The 23,588-nt window shown below is 41.0% G+C and overlaps 1 protein-coding gene across 1 annotated transcript; it reads left to right on the top strand.

The window, feature by feature from the left end:
- The first annotated feature begins 1,010 nt into the window (after nt 1-1,010).
- Nucleotides 1,011-22,777, top strand: marchf9 (membrane-associated ring finger (C3HC4) 9). The gene is made up of 4 exons (XM_028583747.1): nt 1,011-1,685; nt 14,524-14,679; nt 18,364-18,556; nt 21,448-22,777. The coding sequence occupies exons 1-4, from the start codon at nt 1,350-1,352 to the stop codon at nt 21,780-21,782; spliced, it is 1,020 nt and encodes a 339-aa protein (XP_028439548.1). The 5' UTR covers nt 1,011-1,349; the 3' UTR covers nt 21,783-22,777.
- The last annotated feature ends 811 nt before the right edge of the window (nt 22,778-23,588 follow it).

Genomic DNA, 23,588 nt, shown 5'->3' with positions numbered 1-23,588 from the left:
GTTGTTTTTTTTATTTTTTTTTCTCCTCCTTCTCTTCTCCCTATTCCGGAAGTAGCTGCTGCGTTGGTTCAATCTCCAAGCCGACCATTTCGAGGAGGAAAATCAGCGCCAGCAGTACCATCACCACCATCTATCTGATCCACTAATCAGTGCCATTTACTGCTGTGTAATTGCTCTCGGATGCGAAGACATCTCCATGCGTCGTTCCCTTTCTTTCTCTCGAATCAGAACATTCCCAGGGTGCCTTTATAATTCTGCCTCTCTCTCTTTTTTTGGGGGGTAGAGGGGGGGAGAGCGCTTGCAAGGAAATGCTGATGGACATCGAGGCGAAGATGGGAAACACGGGGCTTTCGGGTGTTTTGTGTGTTGCCGTGTTTCCAGCTATAGGCGCCTAAAAGGGAGAAAAAAAAATGACAAGGATTGTGTTTTTGATCTCGACGTGGATTGTCGGGGTGAATGGCTCGGATTGTTCGTGGATCAACCAGAGGCTTTACAAAAAGGAGATGAAATAGAGAGAGAGAAAGAGAGAACGAGAGAGAGAGAGAGAGAGGGGGGAGAGAGAAAAAAAATGGACCATGATCTGACGCTTGGGATGCTACAGTGAGGGACAGTAAAAACCAAAACCAAACCACAGCCTATTCTAATCAACCAAAATCTAACTTCCATTCCATCTTTCATTTCCCTTTTTTTGGATTATGATTCTTGACAAGAGTCCCAGGTGCGACTGTGTGGATGGCATGTCGTTGTGTTTTACATCCCATCTTCTATTCCCCGGCTCTGGGCTGCTCTCTCTTCCACTCGTCCACTCTCTCGCAGTCTTCTGCTTTGGGTAGCAAAAACATGTAGGCTATTTATTTGTTTGGTTGTTGCTGCAAGCCCAGCTAGTGCATCTGAAAAAAAAGAGAAGAAGCTGTCTTTGAAGGAAAATGGACCGTGGAAATCAAAGCCTGTGCAAGTTGTAGTGTTTTTTTCTTTTTCTTTTTTTCTGTTTGTTTCTGGGGTGCGGTGGAAGATGCATCCATAGACAGCGTTTGCTGAGGTGCTTGAAGGATGCATATTGAAAGAGCGTGTCGGCCAGCTGAAAGAGAAAATCGTTCATCCGCATTGGCTTAGACACACATGCCATCAGTGGGGCGAGAGCCTTTTTATTTCTCTGGATTTCCAATTAACAGGCTGGCTGTGGTATTAATGAAAATCTACAATAAGAATGAGCACATCGGGGGTGTGAATAGTAACGGCATAACGACAAAAAGAACCATCATAATAACAATAATAGGGAAGGAGAGGAGACAAAAAAAAAACACTTCATTCATTTATTTCGGTCTGGCGGATTCTTTATGTAGCCCAACATGTTCAAGTATCGGATCCGCATGTTTTTTAATGAACTGAAAGTCCTGGTGTTTATGCGATCCGATTCGAGACAGTCCAGCTCAGACACAGAGAGACGGCCCGCCACCACCATGCGAGGTCTGGGGATGGGCGGCTGCGGTTGGCCTCCCTTCGTCGACTGCCATTCCCGGGATGACGAGGAGGAGTACTACGGCAGCGACCCGCGGCCCCGGAGCCTGGCTTTCGAGGACAAGGAGCCCAAGTTGTCGGTGGGCCTGGACGCCGTGTCTCTGGCCAGCACCGCCAGCAGCCTGCGGACCCCCCAGTGCCGGATCTGTTTCCAAGGCCCAGAGCAGGTATAGACACGCAGCAGCAGCAGCAGCAGCTTCCTAATGCTGATGCCACGTCCTGCGTGAATCACACACACACACACACACACACACACACACACACACACACACACACACACACACACACACACACACACACACACACACACACACACACACTCAGTTTGTTTCACGTTTCTGTGCTTTCAATGTGCCGAGCCTTTGTGCTGCTGGGGAGAGGCATCTCACCATGCATGAATGCACGGTTGGTTGTTTTTTTTTATTATTTTTTAGCAGGTTGTCATTTTTTTTTAAACACTTCTTTTGTGAAATCTGCCATTAAATTTTTTTTTTTTGTTCTTGTAGCAAATCAAAAAGGGTCTCTGATTCAGTGGAGCTACTACTGTCCTGTTTTACCTCTCACTCTCTCTCTCTCTCTCTCTCTCTCTCTCTCTCTCTCTCTCTCTCTCTCTCTGTCTCTTTGTCTCTCCACCCACCTTTCCCTCAAATCCCTCCTTTAAAAAAAAAAACTAGGATTAAGCCAAGGATTGTATAGCTAATCAATGAAAATAGTCCAATCAGTTTTATTTAAATAACCCCAAATCTCACATTTGCCTCATACATCTTTGGGTCTGCACAGCATGGACACCCTCTGTCCCTAAACCCTGGATTTAGAGGCAAATATTGTCCTTTTTTTTCCCCCCTCCCTGATGATTGCTCGGGGATGAGTTCATCTAAATAACACTGTTTTCAAAGCTAAGCTAATGAGTGGTGGAGAGGCAGCAGTTCCCACACATCTGAAATGCGGCCAGCATAGCAACAAAGAAAGTTAGCCAATTAGGTCTGCGGGATGACAAATAGAGTGCGAGGGGACTGAATATGCATGAGACACAATCATTTTGTAAATGTGTCACAGAAACAGGAGGATCGGCTATTGATCTGGTGACGACCACTGTTCCCGGCCGGAACAGTGCTGTTGACTGGGGGGCCGTGAATGGCCGAGTTAAAACAAATTTGCCATTGCATGTTGTGCATTCTCTTCTCCCTGGTGCTTGATTTTTTTGGTTTTATTGAGGCCCCCCCAAACAGAAACAATACGTGGTGCATCTCTTTGGTCTGTGGCCAAATGCCGCTCTCACCAGATGTGCAGAAACCTGTGCCGCCTGGCTCGCGAGGTACAGTCCTTCAGGCCTGGAGATAATTAGAAACACTGTAAATCCTGTAGGAGCACAGATGGATATTACCATTCAGTCACTTCTCTAAGATAGGCGTGTAGTGTTATTACAGCCCATGTGCTAATTTTTGACATCTGCTTTAGAGTTTCTATTGTTGAGACATAAACTGTAGAGCCACAGGACAGAATGTACATAACTCAGTTCAGGCTTGTTTTGGATATGAAGCCATTCGGTGTTTCAGATAGGGATCAACCCCCCACGGTTGCTGTCTTGCCCACTCACAGATCCTCCTTTAATAAAAGGTTTATGTTTGGGGCTTTGGGCTCTCCGGCAAGGTGACTCATCGTGCAACATGGCTCTGAGCTGCCTCTTTTAGGTACAGACAAAAGAGCAAGCAAACAAAGCACTGAGGGAAAACCCTGAGACTCCACTACTACATCAGCTCTGATATTAGCTTCTTTTATATATTTTTTTGCCTGCACAGCACTCAAAGTGCCTTATACCTCCTTGGGTGCAGGGTGGTGGGAGGGAGCTCACGTTTGCCATTTTGTTGTTATTTCATTATTCAAGCAGGTCACAACAGGGGCCGGGACCATGTCGCTGTCAGCGGGCAAATTACCTACAGACATAATCACTTTGCTCTGCGGGCCGCGTTGAGTGTGAGACCTTATTAACTGTCTGTCAGAGGTGTCAGCTGTACAGTACAGTAGGTCTGGATTCACAAGAAGTGTGAGCCTGCTGGAGTGCCCAGCCGAGTTAGGTCTGCACGGAAATGTTTCGGTACCATTTTTTTTTCTTCTTCGATACCGATTCCGATACCTGAACTTGCGTATGTATTAACAGCTGTATTCTACTAACCCCTGTATGAATGGGATATGATTGCTATCACTGTTGTCAGTCGGGCTCAGGTTAAACTCTTTGTGAAACATGAACAAACGCAAACAATGAACGCCATAAAACTTCCTTTTATTATTCAGTTTGAGAGCGAGTCGTAACGGAAAAAAAGCACATAAATAAACTACTTGAAAATAGATTTTCTTCCAGGCTAAATTAGGTATCGGCTCCACGCTGTATCGGAGGCTTTTCCGATACTGGTATCGGTATCGGGAACATCTCTAGTCTGCATGGAGATGTAGGCGTGTCGGAGTGAGGAAGGGGCAGTGATGGTGGTTCTATTGGTGGTTGTAGTGATGGTGGAGGAGGAGGAGGTGGTGGTGGTGCTTCCCCCCTCCGCCCGCTCTTTTCACTTGCAGTGCCCAACAGCATGTTTCCACAGTAAAGGTTACAGCTGAGGAGGAAGACCACTTTCCTAGTCATAGAAGTGACACTCCAAATTAACACCTTCATGCTTTGTGAAGTAGCCTTGAGGGACAAAGCCACACCAAATCATCTGAGCAGGAGTGTGGTGTGTGTGTGTGTGTGTGTGTGTGTGTGTGTGTGTGTGTGTGTGTGTGTGTGTGTGTGTGTGTGTGTGTGTGTGTGTGTGTGTGTGCGTGTGTTTGTTGGAACAATGCCCATTTGTCGTTTTTTTTCCCAGAATATATATATATACACTACCGGTCAAAAGTTTGGGGTCACTTAGAAATTTCCATTCCAGACAGAATACCAGCAGAGATGAGTTGCATTGTTTTTTTTAATCAGGGCTGCAGTTTTCAGATTACATTATGTGCTTACATAATTGCAAAATGGTTCTCGACTGTTGTAGACAGAAGTGGCTGAAGAAATGCTTGAAATTCCATGCTTTTTGGTCTAAACGTCATACCCAAATTAAAAGTGGTACAGCTCCCATATACTTTGACACTTAGGGGTGTGCCTGATATCATTAGAAAGGAAACACTCAAGTTGTGTCAGGGTGATTCTAGGCCTTACTGACACAGAGTTACAGAGGCTAGAATGGAGACTTTTTATTTCTGTCCAAGTTATAAATCTGTAAAATTATTAAAATACACTGCTGTAAACACATCTGACAGGTGACAGACAACACAGCATTAGCCACGTCTCAGCTTACTACAGAAAAAAATTCAGAAGCTAAAAGACTCAAAAATGGATTTTATATGAATTCTTTTCTACAAATATGTCTGTGCGTTTTTTTATTTCTATTTGAAAAGTGCAAAAAAAAAAAGCCAAAAACTACAAAATACAACACTTCTCAAATACACAAACAAACCCACATCAATCACCTTTCCAATGATATCAGGCACACCCCAGACTGTCAAAGTATATGGGAGCTGTACCACTTTTAATTTGGGTATGACGTTTAGACCAAAAAGCATGAATTTCAAGTGTTTCTTCAGCCACTTCTTTCTACAACAGTCGAGAACCCTTTTGCAATTATGTAAGCAAATAATTTAATCTGAAAACTGCTGCCCTGGTTAAAAAAAACAATACAACTGATCTCAGCAGGTATTGTGTCTGGAATGGAATGGAAATTTCTAAGTGACCCCAAACTTTTGACCGGTAGTATATATATATATATATATATATATATATATATATATATATATATATATATATATATATGTATATAAGTAGGCATTGTTCCAACAAAAATAAAAGGCCACTCATCACACACACACACACACACACACACACACATGCACGCACACACGCACACGCACACACACACACACACACACACACACACATACATTTATATATATATATATATATATATATATAGAAGACATGCAGGAAATTGTCACAGGTCAGATTCTAACCCTGGACCTCTGCGTTGAGGCATAAACCTCTCAGTATATGTGCGCCTGCTCTACCCACTGAGCTAACCCGGCCACATGAATTATAATTATTGATTCACTATTGTGTTCATCACTTTAATATTGCAGCTGATAAAGGTGGAGATCATTTTTATATATATATATATAGATATATACTGCATGCATTATTAGTTGATTTATTATTTGTTATGTATTAATAATCTGAATCTGCAAAGTAACTAAGGCTGTCAAATAAATGCAAAAAGTACAATATTGGCTTCCGGAATGTAGTTGAGTAGAAGTATAAAGGACAGTAGCATAAAATGGGAATATTCAAGTAAAGTATGCCAAAATTGTCCTTAAATACAAATGACAACTGACAAAGTTTAAGGTTTGGTTAGGTTTATAAAAACATTTTGGTTTGGGTTAAAATCTGTTCTTTGTTAGGGTTAGTGGACCTTTGATGAAATAGGACAGTCAGGATATGAACAGCAGCCTCCAGCGTTAAAGGCCGATGTTTTGTTGACCCATTCATGGGTCCCTCCCATCGTCAGCACTACGGCCTCTAGAGGGCTTTGACACTTCAACGTAAACGGTTGTAAAAGTCTCCACACTGTTGCCCTGGGTGACATGTTCATTTCCGGAAGGTCTGGCTAGTCCACACAGCACTCCGGGATGGGAGAAAAACGTTCTCTGGTTTATTGGCATTTCTTTAAACCAATCACAATCGTCTTGGGCGGAGCTAAGTGCCAGATGGAGCCACGGTGCCTCTGCAAAATAGCCTCGGGAAGGAACTTGTTTTGGTGGAACATGTGTACGTTCAAAAGTTGTTTTTAGTTGTGCAACAGAAAACTCAGATTGGACAGATAGTCTAGCTAGCTGTCTGGATTTACCCTGCAGAGATCTGAGGAGCAGTTAACCATAGTCCTCAGAAATCCACCGGAGTTTAGAACACCAACACAAAGAAAGAGGAAGGGGACGGACATCCGGTCGAAAAGAGTGAAATCCGGCCGAATTCCAGCGGCACCGGAGCAATCCTGGAAGTGGAACGTCGTGGATATAGACTGGTCCAGATGTGACCTTTCATGTCATGTTCTGTGTTTTTGTACCCCGTGCATTGCATTCAGGTGTGGAATTGACTCTCAAATGGGAGAACCTGCAAATAGAAAAGTCACATTATACAGTGTGTGTGTGTGTGTGTGTGTGTGTGTGTGTGTGTGTGTGTGTGTGTGTTTTATTTAAAAAAAAACTTTCATGTATCATGTTATTATGAGTATTACTATCTGTCATTAACTCTACAGATCTTTTTGCATTGACCTCATTTTTTACTGCATGAAGCTCAAAACAAGGTTTGGTTTCCTGCAGCTTTTTCTGGCGGTACCACTTTTTTTTTAGCAATTATATGTTCGGTTATTATTGGACTTAAGTACATCAAAAACATTGTTCACACCTTCACTTTGGTTTCCCAAAACTAAACGTACATCTTGTGATCTGCGAGCAGGACGATCAATGTTTGCGAACATCAGAGGCAGAGTTTGAATCTTGAACCTTTATTTCGGGATAAATGCAGGAGACGCTCTGAAGAATTGTGAATGTGAACAACATGAGCTTTCACATTTAGATACGTGGTATTACTTGATAGTGATAATTCTACGCTTGTGCAGAGAAATTCTTTTCTAAAATACGGTGCAGCTCCAGAAAATGCTGCTCTTGATTTTCACTTTAGATGAGACATACATTTAGACAGAATTATCACATTTTCTGCTTAAACAGCTTCTGTTCGAGGTGGTGGTTTCAAGTCATAATCACAGCTTTTAAAAGGTCTTTGTTTTTATTTTGTTCTAGTTGATCGTGACACTACCATCCTCACACACACACACACACACACACACACACACACACACACACACACACACACACACACACACACTTTCCAACGACAGCTTGACATTTAAGAAATGTTTGCTCTCATATGGGTTTTATTTAGTTTCTCATATACTTCTGACCTTCTCTGTGGTTATCTTTATAATGTCAGCAGGCAAGTTATTTTAAAGTTTATGAGGAGCATGTGGCTCATCTGCCAAAACCCAATCTTTTATGCTGTGGGGCACTTGAAGTCTTTTAATATAAGTGGGATAGGTCAAACGAGCCAGATGGGGGACCGACAGAGTGCAGACGGACAGGAGGTAAAAATGAAGCATTATTTGTGTCAACGCAGTCTTCTGGTGCATCAAATCTGGATTGATTAAACTGGTCATTCTCTGCCAAGTTACTATGAATGTATTCCGAGTTAGCATCGGTAAATGAAAAGATCACACAGAAAACCAAAAAAGTAGACAGCTGTTTTTAAATCTTTTCTTACTGTATTAAACTGGATTTCCACCATTTTTGTAGTCACTGCAACATAAAAACAAAACGTAATTCTAAATGTACTTTTTGTGAGCTTCTTAATTACATGTACAGCCGCTCTATTGTACTATCACTTGAGCCTTGTCTCACTCTGTTATTCATTACATACATTGTGTTGATTACAACAGAAAAAAATGACCAAAACTAAATCTGTGAAAAAGGTATGATGTTACATGAAGAAACATTACTACTTCAACTATTTGTAGGCAGTGCTGCACGCTAAAGTATAACTGAGTAACACGTGACAAGGTGATATAAGCGGGACCCCCCCCTCTTCATCCCCGAGTAGAAGAGAGAGTGCAGGGGCAGAGGGGTTGTTGAGTTGAATATGTTTGTGTAGTCGGCCTGACCCATTAGTCCTTGATGTGACTGAGGATTGTGCATGTTAGAATCTACGGCCCCGACCATGGCTCTGAAGTATCAGTAACTGTGTGTTGAGAAAGCCATGACGCTGTCCGTGGTGCTGAAGTTGCAGACGGATTTGTAATTGCGATTTTTTTCTCTGAGTCCCGCCCTTCTGTCAGTTTCATCTTGGATCTATAATATTCTCTAAACTATATAGGCGGGGTAGGGAGGTGGGGGTATTAAACAATACGGAACCAAAAGTGTTGTTCATGATGCGGTTTACTAGTCACAGAACAAATAACATATAGATAGATAGACAGACAGACAGACAGACAGACAGACAGACAGACAGACAGACAGACAGACAGGTAGGTAGATAGATAGATAGATAGATAGATAGATAGATAGATAGATAGATAGATAGATAGATACATACACATAAAAATGTATGTTCTACATCAGCTAAATAAAAGGCACACAGCACACAGAATATATACAAGAAATGATAAATAATAAAATATAAGAACACCTACTCAAAAAATATACACAGGAAAGAATGTACAAACGTATGTACAAGTGGCAAATCAAGATTTACACCCTACTTAAATAGTATGTATAAAATATGTAAGGAAACCTATGTTAGTGTAAGTTGCATAACATAGTATTGTGATGTATAGTGAGTTCTATCCAACACTCAGTGGTGAAGTGATAAACAGTTTTATTGCCTGTGGCAGGAAAGATCTCCTGTAGCGGTCCCTGTGCATCGAAGCTGCCGGAGCTGTTGGACCAGTGTGTGTGTGTGTGTGTGGGGGGGGTTATTCATTATAGATAACAGTTTGTTCAGTGACCTCCTCTCCACCACACCTTCAAATGTCTCCTGTTTGCAGCCAATAACGGAGCCAGCCTTCCCGATCAGTCTGTTCATGTCTGTTGATGTCGCTGGGTCCGATGCAAACATACCGGTAACAGTCGTGTAAGGGATCTTAATTTGAAATTCAGTAATTCGATTACAGTTAATAATCCCATAATGCTCCGTTTCTTTGACATTTGGGAGGTCAACTTGTTCGCTGTCTTATTGGGAGTTTGGTGGAAGGTTGATATCTGAGGCTCACTAATTAACATGCAATATTTTGACCATTTCAGTGATTTCCTGATTGAGTTTTTGTCAAAAATATGTGTTAATTTGTGAGCTTTAGAGGTGCTGGCAGGCAGGTTTTGTTATCTTTGGACAGAGCCAGGTTAGCAGTTTTCCCCCAGCGTTCAGTCTTTATGCTAAGCTTACATGCAATATATTTAACCAACAGACATGAGAGTCATCGATCCTCTCGTCTAACTCTCAGCAGGAAACTATAAGCTTATTCCCCAAAATATCCAAAGATTACTTTAGATGTGCATGTTTATCAAGACATTTGGCCCACGTGTTGTACTTTTGTCCAGTTTACAAAGAGTGAATGCTTTTTTTAAATCACATCCTTTGAATTCAACACCACTGAAGTGAACACTCCCACCTCCTGTACGTGCCAGTCAATATGCTTGTTTGATGTCTGAGAGATGTAAGTTAGTTATGAGTTCACTCAGAGTTTGTGTGAATCAGGCTTTCAGCAGCTAGCCCCACCACTTCCTGCTGCTGTTGCCCTAGTCTCGCTTTGCCAGAACTTCCTCCACAGCGCTGCTGAGGAGGGTCTGGATAGTCCAGACAGCACTCTGGGATGGGAGAAAAACATGCTCTGGTTTATTGGCATTTATTTAAACCAATCACAATCGTGTTGTGTGGTGCAACCGTGCCTCTGCCAAATAGCCTCGGGAAGGAACTTGTTTTGGTGGAACGTGTGTACGTTTAAAAGTAGTTTTTAGTCGTGCGACAGAAAACTCAGATTGGACAGATAGTCTAGCTAGCTGTCTGGATTTACCCTGCAGAGATCTGAAGAGCAGTTAACTATAGTCCTCAGAAACCCACCGGAATTTAAAATTACAACACAAAGAAAGCAAAAGGTAACGCACATCCGCCCCAAAAGAGTGACATCCGGCGGAATTTCTGGTGGCAACGGAGCAATCCCGGAAGTGGAACGTTGCGGATATAGACTACTATTGCCCTAACGTGCCTCTTCTCCAACTGGGCCCCGCATCAAGCTGGGATTGACCAATGATCCACACTGATGTTCTTCCCCAACACTATTGTTTTGAAAGCTTTCATTCAGTCGTGAGCATTGGTTTGGTTTTAGTTTTTTCGCCTTCATTAAGTGAAATAAGACCATCGACGTCTGTGGCAAACCATGCCGTTACATTCAACGCCATCTGACAGAATGGATGTTGGACAGTGAACAATGTTGACAGCCTGAATGTGGTCATCCCTGATGTGAACAGGCTTCAGATGCTGGTGTGGTGCTGAAGAGACACTGACCTGTTACTGAAATTATTAGAAAGAGAAGGGATGGTCAGAAAAAGAGGAAGGTGTTGTCATGTTTATTTTTGCTGAAGGGAGAGTAGTCAGATTTTTTTTTATTCTTCCCTAGTATTTATATTTTATTCCAGCTATCCTTGCTTGGGAGATTTATTACATTAAAAAGAGATCAAAATGGTTTCATCAAAAAGGTGCTTTCAAGTGCACCACTGTTCTTAAAGGAGCATTTTTCCATAAGCAGAGGAACCAACATGGTTGTTTTGCGAAACACAATGCACGTGGATCTTGTTAGTGAATGTTATCTCCTGCAAAACTGCAGTACAATTAAATGTTTCATGTAAAGTTAGCCTATAATGCACATTCAGCACCACACATATGTTCAGTGTAGACTAGAGAAATGAAGCACGATGACTGCCTGTTTATAGTTTACAGTGTTTCTAATATGATCATTTCCTGTGTTTTCAGTTCACAGGACGATTTGAACTCACAAATTAGTGAACCAAACTGTAACCAAGAGACACGTGTATCTTTGTTTATACGTATCACCCTACCTGTAAAACCAAATTTATGGAGTGACTGGAATATTTGATATAAATGGGATGCATCATTTGTTTGAAATACATTTCCAATGTTTGTATTGGTAGCGCACTTTGTAAAAAATGATGTTCAAGATTGTAAATGTTTAGGTCATTTTAAAGTTTAAAGTAAATGTTGCTGCTGTCGTAAAGGTCTTTATGATGCTGTAGTGCCCACTGTATTACCGTGTTAGTGTTATGGGGAGGTCACATAGTTGCAATGAATGTTTTGCTCAGACAGAAAATCATTCATTTACAACGAAAGGACAAGTTACAGATGCATCGTTGCATTTCAATTGTTGCATATCGGTCCTCAGCCTACTTTGGATGTATCGTGAGATAAACCGGGTATCACTGTCACTGTGTAATGAGCCAAAGCATTGAGAGTTTGTTGTAGCAACCAACATAACATAGATTCATATAGCACATTTCATGAAACCCACGGACGCTTTACACAAGTAATGTTACAGGGGGACAAGGGCAAAGAAAATAGTTGGCCAACACAAACACGGAGTAAAAGGAAAACGTCCACGTTAAATGGAAGGGGGAAGTAATTTAATGTTGGCTACTGACGTACAACCACATTGCGCGATCTAAACTTATTTTATAAATGAAATATACATATTACATACCTGAGGGCCAATTCGGGGATGTTTTAGAATCATTTACAATACCAAAATTGGCTCCATCTGTTATAGGCCGGACAGAGTGTGACTTGCGTTATCCCCATAGACAGTAAAAGAATGGACAAAGCGATGCCATAGACTTCGACGGAGACCAGTGAAGGATATTAGAAGCACTTTTCCAATGAGGGCTGAGCTTGAAGACGTAGATGTGACATGAGCAACCTGTCTGAAAGTTGGAAGTCTTCTGGTAGCTGTGCCAAGAGAAATCTCAATCATTCCCAATCTTACAGAGACGGAGAGCGTAGGTATATGTAAGGAGATAACATGGGCACAGGCTAATTATTGCTAACTGAAATGCTAGTTAACATACGTAATTAAACTAAAACAGCTAATGTGAGTTGAAACTGTCTGCAAGCTTCTCCTGACTATACGGTAATTTATCTACTGTGCGACAGTAAGTCACATGGTTATGACACAATCGTTAGCCTATTTTTACAAAAACGTCTACTACGGAGCCATAACATGAGATACAAGGTAATGGAGCCTTTTATACATTGTCGTGTTTCTTTAGAAATAAACAATGGACAAATAGAGTCTTTAAACGCTTCAGATGTAAAGTTATTTGCTGTCAAAGTGACGCCAAAATGAATGGGAGTCAATGGAATGCTAGCGCAAGGTGATGGCTTGTTAGCATCAGAATCTCCCCATAGGAGGTACGCTTTCCGGATGCTCGCTTACCCCCTTTGGTTATCCCCATTGTCTGTCACTTTCCCTTTTATCTATTAGTTGTTCTTTGTTTAATTTCCTTCTTTCCTGTGATGGTCCTGCCCCAGTACCAGCCATAACTACAGCAGATAAGTTCTAAAATAACATTAAAATACAATTAGGCATTTAAAAAGAAATCTCCCGCTTGCTTTTACCAAAGGCTGGATTCTAACACAGGCTTTTCTGGTGTTTCAAAAAAATCTGTGACCCATCAGAATGTGTTACTGTAGCGCCGTCTACCTGCCAAAAATCATTCTGTGACTTATATGGCCATATAAAAAATAGCGTTAGTCTCGTTTGCTGTTACAGGTCATTTAAAACCATTGTATGAAGAATGACAGAGCTTTAGAAATATTAAAAAGTTACATATAGTCACTTTAAATGATGTATCCTTTAGTTATAAATGGGTATAGGTTATGATTAGGAATAGTTCACACATTTTGGGAATATATGCTTATTCGCAATCGGAGCGTGGTGTCGATCTTCTCGTCTAACTCTCTGGCGGAAAGCAAATTTAAAGAAATTTTAATGCTGTTATATTATTGGGAGGGGACGGTCCAAGAAAATGTTTATAATTAATAGGGATTTATAAAAGAAAAGTTTCAGCCCTCCTCCCCTCTCAATGCATTCACCTGAAAAGGTTTGTATGATATTGTACAAAAACTAATGCACACTTGGTATGATATCATTTGACATTACCGCCGGCCGGTCATGTGACGAGTGGTGAAATGATCGTTACGTTTATCGGTCTTTACAGTTAAATTTAGCTGGGAAAAAGGGACTGTGAGCCGGGTACAGAGGACCTTGAGGTTGCGGCCCTTTCAGCTGCCTTTGATGTTAAGTTTAGCTGACAAAAGGTGAACATCCTGGGGCGACGACAGTTCAGTTTAGACACCAAAACAACTAGTTAAGATTAAAAAACAAGATTGTGGTTTGGGTTAAAACACCGGCCCCCTTAGTAGGTTAGCCTACCACCCTAGTAGGCTACTCCCGGTCGGGACACAAACACCCGTTTCCTGGCTGAAGGTCTTGTGTTTTCCCCTTAACTTCTTCCAGGACACTCCCTGGCTACAAAGCCCTGTGTTTAAGGACACATCCATCCACCCCGACCTCCTCCGTATGCAGTTTTTCACACTCTTATACAGCAGCAGACATTGTGGTGCATACTGTAATAAATAAGTGGAATACATTTGAATAGCGAACGAATGCTTAAAGCTACATTGTGTAAGAATTTCTCCCATCTAGCGGTGAACCAACTGAATATTACTTTCTAGCCCCTCCCATTCCGAGCGCGTTTTAACTCCTACGGTGGCCGTATTATTCCAAGAAGTACGACTTCGTGTTCCTTCCAGTGTAATAATAGTTTTACGTTTTTGTTATTTTGGTACCATTTCATTGCTAACCTCAGCTATCAGGTTCGCACACAAATGCAAGCTAATGTTAGTTAAGTATCAGCGTGATCCTCCATCTTCAACAGGCTTTCAAATCTGCCGGCAGATCGAGTAATCTCTCCCTGGCGTTCGTCACGGTGCCACTGAGTGTAGAAGGGTATGTCCCTCTTGATGATTCTGAATGGCAGATTCTACGCTTATGAGAATACTTTGATTAGTTGGTGGAAGAAACAAAGAATCAACTCAAAACATTACACAATAGAGCTTTAAGGAGAACAGGCCCCTGTAGCGTACAATCATTTCCATCCACTCTCTTAGTATTTAAAGCAGCAAGAAACAAGATCCATATATTTCACTAGCGGAAATTAGATCAGAATAAAAAAAAAAAAAATGTAAATATCAAAATACTATTTGTTGTGCAGTGAATTGACGCTGCCGTGTTTTCCTGTGTGTCTGTCCTGCAGGGTGAGCTGTTGAGCCCCTGCCGCTGTGACGGTTCGGTGCGCTGCACCCATCAGCCCTGCCTCATCCGCTGGATCAGCGAGAGAGGATCCTGGAGCTGCGAGCTCTGCTACTTCAAGTACCAGGTCCTGGCCATCAGCACCAAGAACCCTCTGCAGGTAACAAGAAGGGGATGGGGGCAGCACAAACACACACACACACAAAAAAAAAAATAGCGACAATGTGGACTTAATCTACCAAAACCAATCAATTTTTTTGAGGGGGACTAATCTACCTCTTTTAAATTTTGGGGGGCACATATCCCCTGCATCCACCCTCCCCCCCAAAAAAAACAAATCTACACCCATGCCTGTGTAGATGAATCAGACTCCATGTGATTTACATACAGAACAACAAGTCTCAATTCAGTTTGGTGTAACCAACGGAGAGTGTAAGTGAACATGGAAACGTCTTGCCGACGTCGTGCAGGTAAACACAAACGTTGTCATGCTCGGTGAGCTGATGTTGTTTTTTTAAATTTATTAATCAGGCTGGGAGATCTTTATCAGACGTGAGAAGAAAAGAAAAAAATGTTTTCATAATAACACACTCTCTCTGCTAGGACAGATCTGTGTCCGTTGCTGTGTGTGAGGACTGTTTGCCATATTGTGCTGACACATTTTCCCTCTGCGTCACTGTCCTTCTGCCCTCCGATTCACAGGCAGCCAATGGCTCTAAAACCTGTTGACAAGATGCCGTGTGTGTGTGTGTGTGTGTGTGTGTGTGTGTGTGTGTGTGTGTGTGTGTGTGTGTGTGTGTGTGTGTGTTGGGCCACAGCATTCCACAAACAACTTGTGCTCTTGTCATAAATTCTTTAAAAATTGTAGTTTTGGATAATAATTCTTGTCAAGATTTTTGTAACCACTGTTGATTTACCTTGTTTCCCCTAATATTTCCTAACAGGTGGTGACATGATTTTTTTTAAGGTCTTGGTTTATAGTGATGGTAACAGTCGAATATCCTGCTCAACCCAGAGTGTGTGTCTGTGTATGTGTGTGTGCATGTGTGCGTGCGTGCGTATTCATCATGGGCTCATATGTGGTGATTTTTATCATAATGTGTTGGAGAGTAACGTTTACTGAAGTACTCTACTTATACACAATTAACAGTGCAGCATGTTCCGATGTTGCGTTTATCAAATACAATTCAAGTCCTGGATTTAGCAAGTTCTAACTTTTCTTGTTGCTTATTATAATAATATTCTTTTTTATTTAAATAGCACTTTTTAAAGCACTCAAAGACACTTAACAATAAAACCAGTACATTAAGCACATTAAAAACAAGTGAAGCAATAAAACCGACACATACAAAACAAGCCTAGCAAGTGAGCCAATAAGAGCAGGTGAAATGTAATATTATGTAATGGAGAAGGCCAATCTATAGAGGTAGGCTTTAATAAAATATGACCCCTTAGTACTTAGTTGTAGAGTAGCTTAACTCAGTGGTTCCCAAAGTGGGATCCAGGACCCTCAGGGGTCCTTGAGGGTGTTCCAGGAGGTCCCTAGCAAAAAGAGGAATTATTTTTCACATATTTTTCACATCACACCTTTTCACTATAATTCCAGTAATAAGTAACACAATGACAAAATGTATGAAAATGTTTTTTAATACACTTTCTGTAGTAAAACATCTCGAAGCAAAAATCCTACTCCGTGGAACAAATGGGGGACCGTGGTCTAATTTGTATCAGTTTAGGGGGATCCTTCACGTGAAAAAGTTCATTTGAAAAAACTGAAATTAAGAATTTGATTCCAAAAATGTTTTCACATATTTGTGAGTAGGAGGAAAATGCTGATCTTTAGTACATTCACTGTGACAATACCTAAGCAGTAAGCCACCAGCTGGGCTGGCTGCACAGTGAATACCTCCCACCAACCTGAGTCACTTATAACACCTTCGTTACCATTTTATTGCCACTCCGTGAAACCCAGCAAAGCCAGCGCAAAGGTCAGCCAAAAGTTAGAGATAAAAGAGGATGACACTTGAAACTAGAATGGCACTCAGAGAGCGCAGACCTCCGACAAGGCCACGCCCTGTCTCTCAATGGAAAACGAAAGGGAAAAATAATTTGTGTATCTGCCTGTGTTTCGGATCCACTACAAAATGTAGTCTTGTGTTGCCAGACCTTCCTCTACAGCCCTGCAGAGGAAGGTCTGGCTAGTCCACATAGCATTATGGGATGGGAGAAAAACGTGCTCTGGTTTATTGGCATTTCTTTTAAACCAATCACAATCGTCTTTGGTGGCGTTAAGCCCCGGACACAATGGCGGTGCCTTTGGAAAATAGCCCCGGGAAGGAACTTGTTTTGGTGGAACGTGTGTACGTTTAAAAGTTGTTTTAGTTGTTCAATTGTTAAAAAGTGTAGCTCCACCATTGAATTATTAATATTTTCTGTTATTTTCAATGACACAGAAAACAAGTTGGTATAAAATCAAATGTAAATAGACTGTATTTAACCTTTATTTTGTACATGTATCTGCTGTATTTGTGTGCACAGGTAGTGAAACCATGTTTTTTTACAACCATAAACTGTTATATAATAATATTTTGAGTGATTAGGACTAAATATGTGTACATTTGTACAAGTGTGCGTGTCATTTTTCTTGTATTTTGGGTTCCTGACAGCATGTCTTTACGACACTCTCTTTACGTTGTTCAAATTCTGCTGATTCTTTGAACCCTCTGAGGACAAAAAGACGCACCGGCGAGTCCAAGCGATGTTTGACAGCACTGTGTTATTACAAAACTTCATTTTAGACATTTATTTACTATTTTATTCATATATTACGCTACTTTTGTTAACCCAAGACTTTTATAATCTCATTTCAAGCACCAAAACAATTGAGTGTAGGTCTGTTTTCTCAAGAGATTTGAGAAATATTTCCGCTTTAGGGCCAAATTATCTCTTTACACGTTACGCTGGAACAATTTTGGGCGTCTCTGTACAGAAAGCTGAGTTTGTTCTGAACATACTTTTTGACACGGAACGCATGGGGATCAGGTTATATGCAAATACCCTTAAAAAGAGATTTCAAGAAGATATCTAAACATACCCTTAGACCTCAGAGGGTTAAAAAGCAGTTGAAGACTTTATTTAAACAGGCTTTTAGTTAGACAAGGTTTATTTTTGTTTTATGTACCTATGTTTTTTATTGTGTTCTTATGTCTTTTATTCATTGTATTTCATTTTATTGTGAAGCACTTTGTGATTTTTAGCTGTAAAAAGTGCTATATAAATATATTTAACTTACTAACTTATATTTGTTAAATTGATGAAAATGATGCTTCAGATTTAAAGCTGAAGAAGGGAATCATGCATGTGGGATAAATACAGTGTAAAAGGTGCTAAAACAGGACAAGAATGAATGCATAGAAAGCAAAAAAGAAGCCGCCATTCTGGACAGGATTTTGAGTGCAGGACTTTTACTTGTATGTTTATATAGTTTTACTTTACTTAAGTATGGCATAATTTGGCATAATTGGCATAATTTCCTATGGCATAATGGCATAATTTCCACTAAAAATCCTATTTGTGTCTCAGTGATGGACCCCTATTTTAAACAATAAAGAAAGTAAGACATCTTGTTCCTGTTCATAGTACTATTTTTTGGAAGAATGTATCATTATGATCAACTTAATTATTTCCTGGATTTTGTATCACCATGGTCCCTAAATGGCTGTAGAAATTCAGGAAATGGGATTCTAATCGCAAAAATAATTCTTTTGTCTCACCCCCCAACTTCTCAAACCAAACCACCCTTGCTTCTTCCACCACTCATTCAGACCTTGTTCTCCTCTTGCAGTGGCAGGCCATTTCTCTGACGGTGATAGAGAAGGTGCAGATAGCGGCCATTATCCTGGGTTCCCTTTTCCTCATCGCCAGCATCTCCTGGCTCATCTGGTCCTCCCTCAGCCCCTCGGCCAAGTGGCAACGCCAGGACCTGCTCTTCCAAATCTGCTACGGCATGTACGGCTTCATGGACATCGTCTGCATAGGTAAAGGACAAAGAGGACGCCGAGATGCGCAAATGTAAAATCACACGGCAGTATTATAAATAGCTTTGGCAGCAGCAGTTACAGACGGATTGTATGAGGATATCACATGAAAAGACTGGGGCGTAGTGGAAAGTTTAGGTATCAGAACACGCAGGGATGCATTATGCAACGAGAAGCTCAGCAGTAACACAAAACATATTAATAAACATAGGTTGCATTATGCAAGGACAAACGAAAAAACATGTATTCAGTCCACATTCTGCTGGTTGATAAGGTCATACACAATTACACCGAAACCAAACTAAGTATGCAGATGGTGACAACTACACTTAAAAAAAGCCCATTTTGATGTGGCAGAGAAGAAGTTGTGAGTTGCCCTTTTAAGACAACACTGAGAACAGATGGCACCACATATCTGCACTGTGCTTGTTGCCAACTGTCTATTCTCATCCACGGGCGAGATGGAATGTTCCTACCTATCATTCTGATTGAAGCCGTTTAAGCGTAACATGTGGTGCAAAGATAAGATAAGACAGACCTTATTGATCCCGAAATGGGGGAAATTCACTCGTCACCAACAGCTCAATGCAACACAAGAAATAGGAGAGAAAAAATATACACATTCAATTTAAATAGGATCGAAAAATATAATAAAATATACAAAGAAATAGAAAAAATAGGAAGAGAGTAAGAATGGTAATATGTACCCTATAAACACGTCTTGTATATACAGGTGGGGAGAATATATATACAAATATATACAGATGAATAAACATTCAGCCTCATTTATCATATACTAAACAGCTATTTTGTATATATATTTTTTTATTAATGTTTAATCTCGCATTGCCAGACCTTTCTCCTGGAGGAGGGTCTGGCTAGTCCACACAACATTCTGGGATGAGAGAAAAACGTGCTCTGGTTTATTGACATTTCTTTTAAACTAATCACAATCGTCTTGTGCGGCGCTAAGTGCAGACGGAGCCACGGTGCCGCTGCAAAATAGCCTTGGGAAGGAACTGTTTTTGGTGGAACATGTGTACGTTCAAAAGTAGTTTTAGTCGTGCAACAGAAAACTCAGATTAATAATAATAATAATAATAATATATTTTATTTAAAGGCGCCTTTCTCGGCACTCAGGGACACCATACAGGGATACAAAAGACATTAAAAGCAGCAAAAAAATAAATAAAGAATACAACAGCAATTGGACAGTTGGTCAGCTAGACAGATAGTCTAGCTAGCTATCTGGATTTACCCTGCAGAGATCTGAGGAGCCTCAGAAATCCAGTAGATTACAACACAAAGAAAGTGCAAGGGCGTAAATCTGATCTAACAGTAGGGGGGGAAAATAAACATAAAATTTCTGAAGAACAATTTTTGAAGGGGACACAAATAATACAGCCACAATTATACTCATAGAAGACATGCGTACACAGAGGAAAGCCTTAATACTATCATTAGTGTAGCATGGAGACTGTACCATTATCCTTTTCACTGTTTCTCTTGATTCAATAAAAAAAGCTGACTAAATTGACCGAAATATTCTTCTTTAAAATCATGTATTTATTTTTAAGTTGTTTATAATCAAGCCACAAAAATACCTTAAAACATGATGACTTATTTTGAAAAAGTGTCCCCTTATAAAAGAAATACAGTACTTTTGTACACTTGTTATATTAGCTGATCATAATGTAAATTAGTGAGCCACTGGTAAAGCTCATCTGCTAACCCTGACAGCCACACACCTCCAAAAATATGAACTAAGCTCAACACACTTACCTGAGACTCTCCACCTGACTGTCCCTGGTCTCCCTGAGACTCTCCACCTGACTGTCCCTGGTCTCCCTGAGACTCTCCACCTGACTGTCCCTGGTCTCCCTGAGACTCTCCACCTGACTGTCCCTGGTCTCCCTGTTCCTCAGTTCTTTCTGTCTCCTTTGCCTGTGACATAGTGACGTTAGTATTTCCATAAGCACCCATTCTTATAAAGATGTTACCAAATTGTCTTGATATGAGGACTTATTGTACTTACTCAGCGTTTTGGTGTAGGCTACTGAAAAAGGATCTTATGTTTGTTATTCTTTTCTCTGTCATTTTATCTAGACAACAACAACACAAATCTTAAGCTAACGTCAGATGTGTGAATATGAGTTAGGTTCATAGATTCACCACGCGGTCATATTATAATAATAAAATTAACCCGAATATAAGTTCACACATATAACGTTAGGCTTATCGCCGTGGTAACGTTAGTTGTAGTGGGTTGGTACATAGCGAATTTTTTTGTCATGACTAATTCATTAATTACTCAGCATCATTTCTATATGAGAAAAGAAAAACTTAATCTGATGTTTAATGTGAATAAGACAGCTTTGAACCGTCTACTTACGGTAGCGCAGATCCTAAAGCATGCAGTGGACCAAACCACTCTGAGGCAAGGGAGGGGGGACTCAAAAGGTTTCTAAACTTAAAAAGCACTTTTTGGGGTTTGTATTGTTTTACTGCTTACACAGATATTTAAGTGTACATCATTATGTTATTTACAATACTCAGCATTGTTTTAATGATATTTTTAGGGGGGGACAACCCTTAGATGGGGGGGAGGGGGGTCGTGACCCCCCCCCGACCCCCCTTGGATTTACGCCCTTGAGAAAGTGGAAGGTGTGGGACATTGGGCCGAACAGAAGGACATCCGGCGGAATTTCGGATATAGACTAATTAATGTTTAATATGTTTGTTTGTCTATGTATGCCCCTATCACCAAGGCAAATTCCACGTAGGGTAACTACTGTGGCAATAAACTCCTTTTCTCATTCTGATTTCTGAAGTGAAATTAAAAATGTCATGCACTGTCCCCCACTCTTCCTTTTCTTCTTCTCCGTGCCCAGGCCTCATCATCCACGAGGGATCGTCAGTGTATCGGATCTTCAAACGATGGCAGGCCGTCAACCAGCAGTGGAAAGTACTGAACTATGAGAAATCAAAGGACCTGGGCGACCCGCTGAGTTCCAGCAGCAAGACGGGGGCCCGCGGCTCTCGCGCCAACCCTCACGGCCTGGCCAGCAGCAGCGGCGGCGGGCGACAGAGCAGGAGGTTAAGAACTATCCTGAACCACCACTGCGGGTACACCATCTTGCACATCCTGAGCCAACTGCGGCCCAACGACCCGCGGATCAGCGCCGCCTCCAACCGGGAGGTGGTGATGAGGGTCACCACCGTGTGAGTCGGACCGGGGGGTGCGCGTGTGATGGGATAGACCTTCGTCTCTGTGTCCTGGTGTAAACGCGAGTTACGGACTCGTGGACCTAACGTTAAAAACCACAGACTCATGTAGGCGACCTGCGAGGAGCCGAGTGACGCCACATCAACAGACACTGGAGGATTTCTCCTATGGTTTCGTACAACAAAACGAAAGCCAGATGCTCCCTTTCAAAAATTAAAGAACGGATGAAAAGAAGGATGCATTAAAAGACATGACATGAGATGTTTGGAGGAGGGGGAAAAAAAAGTGTAAACAGGCTTTATAACCTAATCCAAGATGAAGAGACGTTTTTTTTTTCCCAGTTCAATATCAGGATGCACAAAGACATTTTCCTTTTGCTTTCTCTCTTCTTTGGTTTGTTTTGTATCTAATTCTTTCTCTTCTTTTTTTTGGTTTGTTTTTCTACTCACTTTGATTTTGTACGGATGTATGATTTTAGAGGAAATCATGTAACTCCATACATGCCAGGCGTTTCCAGACAACTCTGTATAATGATCTTAAAATTTCTACAAGATAACCAATGCTGGTAAATAGACCGAAAACTGAAACAAACAAACAGACAAACCAACATGAGGGGGAAACACATAGGTGACAACTGAACAATAAGTCATTACAAGTAAGAAAAAAAAAAATTACAAAAAAGGAGAAAAAAAGACTTAAAAAAAAAGAAATCAGTAAGATTTCAGTGACACTTAACCTTTCTGCAATAAAGATAACGTATGTACATTTCACAGGGGGTTTTGCATGGGTATATCATTTTATTCTTCATCACATAACATAAGCACATGACAAATTTGCTCTATTTCGAATGGTGCTTGCCAAAAATAAACACTTTAGAAACATGTGATTTCATTGCACCAACTTTTTGTCAACATGACAAATGGCAGTGTGTTACAGCTATTTCAGCTCAAATACAGATTGTTGCTGCTGTGTGCTGATATCGGATTTGATAATAAGTAAACTATTGGATTAAAAATGGGGATCAGATGATCTCTTACTACTCAGTCTCACTCAGTCTCTTCTTTACTCCACTTGCAGCTTCAAGACGTGGTTCCCAAAGTGGGCTCCACTTTATCAAATGGGGGTCTGTGGTCTGATTCCTGTCAGGTTAAGGGTCATTGACTTGAAAAAGTTTGGTTTACACACTGGCTTAAAGGTCCCATGGCATGAAAATTTTACTTTATGAGGTTTTTTAACGTTAATATGAGTTCCCCCAGCCTGCCTATTGTCCCCCATTGGCTAGAAATGGTGATAGCCTTTGAGAAAATGAAAGCTCAGATGAACCGATCTGGAATCTTCCCTTTATGATGTCATAAGGGGAAAGGTTACCTCCCCTTTCTCTGCTTTACCCGCCCAGAGAATTTGGCCCACCCATGAGAGAGAGACATCATGGCTTGCAAACGAGCGAATCATGGCAGTTGGTCAAGGCCACAACCCCACGCTCCACCTTGAAAGAGAGTTCAGATACAGTATTAGGGGACCACTAAGGTCTATATAAAAGAGACTTCAGATACAGTATTAGGGGACCACTAAGGTCTATATAAAAGAGACTTCAGATACAGTATTAGGGGACCACTAAGGTCTATATAAAAGAGACTTCAGATACAGTATTAGGGGACCACTAAGGTCTATATAAAAGAGACTTCAGATACAGTATTCGGGGACCATTGAGGTCTATATAAAAGAGACTTCAGATACAGTATTAGGGGACCACTAAGGCCTATATAAAAGATACTTCAGATACAGTATTAGGGGACCACTAAGGTC

Source organism: Perca flavescens, chromosome 7 (assembly GCF_004354835.1).
Source record: "Perca flavescens isolate YP-PL-M2 chromosome 7, PFLA_1.0, whole genome shotgun sequence".
Taxonomy (NCBI): Eukaryota; Metazoa; Chordata; class Actinopteri; order Perciformes; family Percidae; genus Perca; species Perca flavescens.
The sequence above is the reverse complement of the archived record's forward strand: the minus strand, read 5'-3'. Positions and strand labels throughout refer to the sequence as shown.